This window comes from Nestor notabilis, unplaced genomic scaffold, assembly GCF_000696875.1.
Source record: "Nestor notabilis isolate BGI_N333 unplaced genomic scaffold, ASM69687v1 scaffold9325, whole genome shotgun sequence".
NCBI lineage: Eukaryota > Metazoa > Chordata > Aves > Psittaciformes > Psittacidae > Nestor > Nestor notabilis.
The window spans coordinates 54,418-62,503 of NW_009930653.1; the positions used below are offsets into that span (position 1 = coordinate 54,418).

At 39.8% G+C, this 8,086-nt stretch overlaps 1 protein-coding gene across 1 annotated transcript in view; it reads left to right on the plus strand.

Moving 5' to 3' along the window:
• Positions 1–8,086, plus strand: part of GLP1R (glucagon-like peptide 1 receptor) — a 54,012-nt gene that overhangs the window by 25,737 nt on the left and 20,189 nt on the right. Inside the window, exons 4-6 of the mRNA XM_010015507.1 lie at positions 20–126; positions 3,030–3,183; positions 4,638–4,797. Coding sequence (XP_010013809.1) covers positions 20–126; positions 3,030–3,183; positions 4,638–4,797 — 421 coding nt within the window. The remainder of the gene's footprint in view (positions 1–19; positions 127–3,029; positions 3,184–4,637; positions 4,798–8,086) is intronic.

The window sequence follows — 8,086 nt, forward strand, 5'->3', positions numbered from 1 at the left end:
CTCCTTTATATGCTCTCAGGATGCACCAGAAGAACAGCTCCTGAATTTGTCCATCATATACACCATTGGATATGCTCTTTCCTTCTCTGCCCTTGTAATAGCAACTGCCATTCTTCTTGGATTCAGGTAACTGGTAAAGCTCTGAAGAGAGTGGGGAAAAGGTGTTATGTTTTTCTGTATAGTAGTATCAGACTTCAACAGACTTTCTCCATTTGATTATTTTTTCCCTTCTTCCATCACCTTATTAATTTCTCTATTTTATGTCACTTCTGTGTTCTTTTCTACAATCATTTCTTCTCAAAATGCGAGTAAAATTCTTAAATTTTTGCAGTGTTACTTGTGTGAATGTGTGGAACAGATGATTTTATCAGTTGAAATATTTTGTTGTGACATTTTTTTACTTCAGTGAAATTTCCACTGGAAGAAATGGGAAAAGAGAGAGATTTCAGCATTCCCTCGTGGTGTTGCCTTGCAGATGAAGCCCTAGTCTGGGGTTTGAGAGGACATTTAGGACAGAAGTTTTCATCTTTTCTTGCTTGGAATTACACAGAGCATAAATTTCAGTCTGGCCTATTTCCCAGCCAGCTCCCTGCTACTGTATATTGCCAGGTCTCATCATCCCTTTTACAGACTGATGAGGCTGCCTCCTAAAAAAAAAAAAAAATCCAGTTTTCCATCTTCTGGTACTCTCATTTGAAATTGAGTCAGGAACCTTCAGTGCTCTGATCATTAAGAAACTTCCTTCACTGACTAAAGAATTATCGTTGCCAGTTAATGATCATTTTCTCTGGTGCCAGCACTCCTTTCCGCCCTTTTAAGTGTTTATACCCCTTATGTATTTAAAAAGATCATTCATGCCTTTTAGCTTCTCATTTCCAAAACTAAAATGATACAAGCCTTCTAATATTGTACCACACCTTTTAGCATTATATTATTCCTCCTCCTTCCAGTGGAGAAGCATAGGCTAGCAATCTCAAAGATTTAAAATTTCTACAGAGATGCAGAGATGTGCTCACCCTCTGTGAATGCCATGTGGTAATTGATTTGTATGCATTGTACCTGCGCAACTTTGGGACTCATTTGACAATACACCAAGTGTCTTGAAGTCTCCAAATGTCTCCCACGTAAGTGCTTGCTCCTTGTTTCACCCATCAACGATACTTCTGAGTAATCTTAGCAGCCCAAATGTAAAGGTCACAGAGCACAACTTTTGAAAGGAAGGATGTGAACGTGTTTTGGCAGGGAGCAAGAGTAAGTTTGTCACTTACTCTCCTATGATGACTTGTAGAAGAGAGGGAATTTTGGTACCCTAGCTTTTGTGGAGAGATGCTTTTGCATTTTTAACTTTCACTGTGAAGCGGGAATTGGAGAAGTGTACATGAGTGTGTGCTTCTGATTTTGAAAATAAATGACGTTAAAGGGGCCGAGAGCCTTGTTTAAACTGTCATCAATCTATTTTGTGCTTTCCTGTCTAAATTGTCTGTCTGAGGAAAAAATAGTCCTGTATCTCATGAAATGCATGAGACCTATCCCTAGGTACACTGCAGTTGCTGGATTTTGATTGGAACCTCTGTTTGTGGCCTCTCCCCAGCAGCTGCACAACCTCAGCAAGCAGGGATCAAAATCTAATTCAGTGGCACCAGAATGTTGATGTTCTCTGCTTTTGTAATAAGGAGGCCTTTTTAAGTTCCTAGACTGAAGAATAACCTTTGGGTTTAATAATGATAGAACAAAAGAAACAATATATCTAGTGTCCAATTTTTCATCCTCTGAAAGAAATGGAAGAAAAGTCCAATTTCAGTGATGGAAGCTGAATTAGGGCCATAACTTTGTGGCTGAAATGATTTAAATAACTTTTATTGCCTGTAGCAGAACTTGCGACCAATTTGCTTCAATTGGTTAGTTTACATAATTTTTTCAATCCATAGCAGTTCTGAGGGGTAGCAACACATAAGTTTTGAGTTAAAGGGAAATAAATATTAGTTACATGTAAGTTTTGAAATAAGCTGTGACTTAAGTGTTTCAAAAAATTCTACTTGACCTATGAAAGAAAGGTTCTCCTTAGCCATTGGTGCAAAACCAGTAACTTTCAGACCAAGTTTATTTTTCTACCCGAATTTATAGGGCAATAAAAATAGACACAGTTTTGCTAGAATAATTACTGTCTAGCATATGTTACTTGTATCTTTTAGTATCAAAAAAGAATCATACCTAGTGTAACTTCCTTTGAAACAAGGGATGATGTGTACCCTTGCAGACGAAGGAAAGAAAAATGTTTGTGGGTACAGCTGATAAAGCATTGGCAGCACTCTGCAGCTGGATGCCGTTTACATGACTGCAGTTTCTTTTGCTAACCCTTAACATGGTCTTTTTTGACAAGTAGCAATTTTATTACATTTACAGCTAGCTGTTGAAATTCAAGAGGATTTTTTACATGTTGTTTTATTTTGTTTGTTTTCAATTCTGAATGCAGAGGTCAAATTTCTGTTCCTTTTACTTCTACAGAAAGTATTTACAGTTCCCACAGGAGGCAGTTTGAATACAGATTTTTCTCTTGTTATCAAAGTGGTAATTTACGGGTTGATGTTTTTTCACTGTGGGTTTGGGCACAGCCAGAAGCTGCACTGCACACCAGTTCCTGAGCCAAGGTAAACCTGTGCAGTGATGTTGAGGTCAATTTGAAGACATTAGGTTCAGCCTTACGTGAAACTTAACTGTTTTCAGTTCTCTCAGATACTTCTTTTAAAAATGATTTTTACACTTTTTAAACTTTGAATGTATCTTTTCCTTACACACTGATCTTCCTTCCTTCCCCAAACACATGGGGCTGAAGTTTGGAATGTCTTTTCCTTGATAGTGATTTCTTCCCAAAGACACTTTGAAATCCCTACAGCCATTCTCAAGTTATGGGATTTCCTCTGGTACCTCCTGATTTCCAACAGGGCTTACTGTGCCCTCCCTCAGTCCTATGTGTGATATTGCAGCTTATCCACAGGTAGTGGATCATGGCTGGTTTTTCCTTTTTACAGGCATCTGCATTGCACAAGGAATTATATTCACCTGAACCTCTTCACCTCATTTATTCTCCGGGCTATATCAGTCTTCATTAAAGACTCAGTGGTGAAGTGGATGTACAGCACAGCCACACAAGAGCACCAATGGGAAGGACTTATTGCCTTCCAGGTAGGGACAGACACTGTGGGTAGTCCTTAGGATATTGGAGTCATCACTGTGGTGTGTCTGGACGGCAGAAGATAATTTAATGTCGTGGCTGTGCCACCCTGTGCTTGGGACAGGCAAGTAGTTGATGCCATGGCATGTTTCTCTGCCTGTGGGAAGTTTGCTTATACTAGACAGAAGAAACACGAAGAGGTGGATTTTTGATATATACACACATGCCCATATCTTTTTGCCATGCTGCAGGTTCATTTCTTTCTAGCAGTGACAAGAAGGCATTCATTTCCCTAAGCCAGCACCTTTTGTGATAGGACTGTCCATCTTGTATAATGACCAAATTAGTTGGTCATTCTTGGAGGTTTTTATAATCTGTTGATGGGGGGGGGGGGGGGAAGGAAGCATCTGATTAAAATGCAAATTTGAAAGCTTTTAGAAAAGCTTTGGAGAAACAGGCTAATTAAATACTTCTAATTGAAGGGAGAGGATATACAACTCTTCTGAATGATGAAAGCCTACCTTTGTGGTATACAAAATGTTCTTGAATCTTCAAAGATGGATTTTCGTTGTCTGTATAGCTCTTGTGTTTCTAGAATATGGGTATAGCATTTGCTGCAGCAATGCAGGGTGGGGGTTGTAAAGGGTATGTCTTCTGATGCATACGTAGTACCCATCCTTTTCTGACACTTTGCCTAAGGCTTACGCACCAGTACCAAACAGTAAATCTCATATGATAGCTGATTTCTTCTCATCTGCAGTGTATAAACTGGCAGAAAATAATATTGTAATACATAAATGGCTTGGAAATGTTCACATTAGATTGTCAGTCATTCCCTACTTCCAAAAAACCTAGGCTTTACATTTTCGTCAGATCTGATGGATGTATTTATTAAGTAATCAGGTTTCATACTTATGTAAAGCCCTACTGACCACCTCTCTGTAATTTACCACCCAAGAGAGAGATTTTGCAGTTAAATGTGATGCACTGGGCAATATTGCTCTTCTGTTAAATGTATTTTGCTTTGTAAAGTAGTCAGCATTATGGCATCCACTACTTGCTCCTTAGCAAATTCTCAAGTGCAGAACAAAATATCTGGGGAAGTGAAAAGATTCAGTGGCTGAAGTTAATACAGAACCTTTCAGTACAGTACACTTACAGCACTTACAGTACCTTTCATCTTTGTGCTTTTCAAATTATATTCAATTGGTTATTGATGGAAGATGCAGAACATGCAATTTTAATTTATTTTTTTTTTTTTGAGGGGGAAAAATGTTGAAAGCATCTCTCTGCTGTGTATGGCACCTATTACTGGCTTCTGCCCCTTTACTACTCAGATGTGATTAATTTAGCAAGTGTTGTTTTGAGCAGCAAGAATAGGAGAGAGAACCAGTCTTTTGGATTACTGTTCCTTTATTCTCAGCCCCTGTTGCATTAATTTGAGCTGTGCTTTCTTCCATCACAGGAATCGCTTAGCTGCCGATTAGTCTTTGTGATGATGCAGTATTGTGTGGCTGCAAACTACTACTGGTTGCTGGTGGAAGGCATGTACCTGTACACACTACTGGTTCTTTCAGTCTTTTCAGAGCAAAGGATTTTTCGGCTTTATCTTTGCATTGGCTGGGGTAAGTTGATCTTTCCATGTCTGCCAGTGGCTGCATGCACTAGCAGATAGTATAATAGGAAAAATTATTGTGTGTCTATTGTAGTGCTGCCCAGTTCAGTCCTGCACTCTCCATTCCCTTTTTATTTCTGATGCCTTACCTTCTTTGGGCTGGAGAGTGCTTATCCAGCACAGTTCCTGGATGCTTACACAGCAGAGGCTGTAGGTTTGTAATGTAGGGGCTGCGCAACACTGCAGAAACTCTACAAACCAGTGGCAGGCACGTGGTACTTTTCCTGCAAGGCTTCCCAATACAAAATACGTGGGAATGATTCCAGGTGAGTGTGGACTTCCCTGGACTCCCCTGCTTCATCTTTTGAAAGTTTCCCATTTCGTTTCCCATTTCATTCAAAGATGTAACTATTTGTTGTGCCAACTAGCAAGGACGTCTTGCATCTGGTCAAGGATAACAGTAGAGAAATGCTGGTAGCATGAGCTAGGGGTGTGTAAAGGGGCTGATAGACAAGGAGATGTTGGGTTGGTTATGCAGGAAGAACAGGACAAGTAGTGATTGTCAGGCAAAAAAGTGGTCAGTGTGCACATGCCATGGCCATGTGTGCACTTGAGATCAAGGACTGTGATGCCATGAAATACGTTGGTTGAGCCAGTCACCTTCAGTAGAAATGCTGAAGGTTTGATTCTTTCACTGCCCAATTAGTCAGAAAATTTATTACTGTTCAGGATTAATCCAGGTTTTGAAACAATCCCTTGTGTGCTTTTATTGCATTTTCGCTTTTCTCCCCCCTCCCCTTTTGGTGGAAATCAGATGACTTTTGGAAAGCTGAAAGTAAATCCAAGTAAATACTGCAAGTGCTTTCACATATACTAGTTTGAACATTTAAATTACTTTGACTGTCCGCTCTCTATGGATTTGCCAACTCTGAATATTGTAGCAAATTAGTTCACTGCTAAAATGCATATAAACGGCTTACTGTGAATCACCCAGTGCTACTGAATGGTGGTATATGATGAGCAAAGGCTTTTCAGTGTATTGATGGGAATAAATAAATGCAAGTAATAGCAGGTTTCTGCTGGAGAATTTTAATTTAAAAAATTCTATGTCTTCCATCATTGTTTTACATAGGACATTCTGGAAAAACAACAGCACCTTGTATACTGGTTTAATCATACTATATGCAAAGTTGTACCCTCAATTAACAAGGGTGGTGAGGGGGATAGGGGGACTATCCTGAAGCTCTGACTGAGGTCATGAAAGGAAATGGAAAATTAAAGAAAAGTTTTATGTAGCTAAATCCTGAGGGTATTGTGGTGTTTTTATAAGATTTGATCTGAATCACTTCTAGTTAGAGGGTTTTTTTCTTACAAAAGCAGACAGCAGAAACAGAAGATGCTTTTCAATGGAAGTTTTGCTACTGTTGAATTTCTAGGTGAGTTTGTGGAAATGAGTGGCAGTGCCAGAACTTGGCAATGGATAAATGGCTTTCATCCAAGCTTCCTAGAAAAGTTCTGCCTGGCCCATTCAATATTCATCTGCACAGTTTCTTGCTAATCTAGACATGGCTGCCTGTGCAAACCTTGCCAGGGATTCTCCATTTTCAAGTGCAAAGGGATCTGCTAGTTCAGTGCTCCCAGAGTAGTTATACCAGATAACAGTTTAGTCTCTAACAAGCGGAAAGACATGATTTTTTTTCACTCTTTCTTGCTTCTTCACTGGTGATTGCATTTTTTGGGTACTAAAGAATCTCACCAAGTGCCTTTCTGCTGTATTACAATACTCAGAATATTTAATTTTTTGAGCAGCATGAGAAGCCAGTAGATTCCTGTTTGAGCTGAGAGAGTGCTGCTCTTTGAAATACTTTATCAACTGCGAAAATAAAGCTGGGTCCAAAAGCAAGTATCTATTTGATTGTCAGAGCTGATTTGATACCCAGACCCTTTGTTCTGTTAATGCATTGCTCTCTTACAGCATAATTTTTAACTTGTTCGTTACTCATCATTTGATGAATATTTATATCTTAAAACTTCATGTATGTATTGTTCGCAAACTTAATGGGTGTTAGTCATTTCATGTTGTTATTTCTTCTAATTATAAGTGAACTTTGTGTGATCACGCACAGGCCATATGGTATTGTTTGAGCTGTCTGAGTAGCTTCTGCAATCTTCTGAAGTAAAATCTCATAGAGGAGGTTTTACTTTGCTTTACTGCACTTTTGCTTCTCAGATGTACATGTGAATAAAACTCTGTGTTCTCCTCAAGGTTTTTGTCCACCTGAGTGTTTGTACATACTCTTGGTCGTGTTTGGCTGTTATGCTTTTTACAAGGAATAACAGGTTGCACAACAAACAAGAAACTAGAGCAAATTATTTCCTCAGGTTAATCCCAAGCAAAACTGTAATGTAAAGGCCAGCTTTCAAATAGGTAGAAATGTCCCAGTACCAGTTCTCTCCAAGCTTTTAAACTGCTATATTAAATAGTGCTACCTTTTTCTTTTTTTTTTTTTTAATGGAGGGAAAATGTCCATGTAATTATGTAAATAAAAAATACTTCTCCCATTTTGTATAATGTGATTATTTCATATCAATACAATATGTAGAAAGGGAAAACCTACTTTTCAAATAGAAACATGTGAAAGATCATCCTAGTGGCCCTCCTCTGGACTCAGTTCATCAGGTCCATGTGCTTATGTTGGGGGCCTCAGAACTGCACACAAGTATTTCATGTGGGGTCCCAGGAGAGCAAAGTAGAGGGGAAGCATCACCTCCTTCAGCCTGCTGGCAATGCTCTTTTTGATGCAGACCCAGTATGCAGTTGGCTTTCTGGGCTGCAAGTGCACACTGCCGGCTCATGTTGAGCTTCTCATTGACCAACACCCCTAAGTCCTTCTCCTTAGGGCTGCTCTCTGTCCAGTCCCCATGCAGCCTGTATTTCTGCTGGGGATTGTCCTAAACCTGGTCCAGGACCTTGCACTTGGTTTTATTGAACTTCATGAGGTTTGCATGGGTCCACCTCTTGAGCCAGTCAGGATCCCTTTGGATGTCATCTCTTCCCTCCAGCATGTTGAAGCACCACGCAGCTCAATGTCATCAGCAAACTTGCTGAAGGTGCACTTGATCTCAGTGCCCATGCCACCAGCAAAGATGTTGAAAAGTACCAGTACCAGTGAGAAACATGACTCATCACTGGTCTCTACTTGGACATTGAGCTGTTGAACACAACTCTCTGAGTGCAGCCATCCAGCCAATTCCTCGTCCATGGAGTGCTGGACAGGCTGGAATTTCTTTTTGCTGCT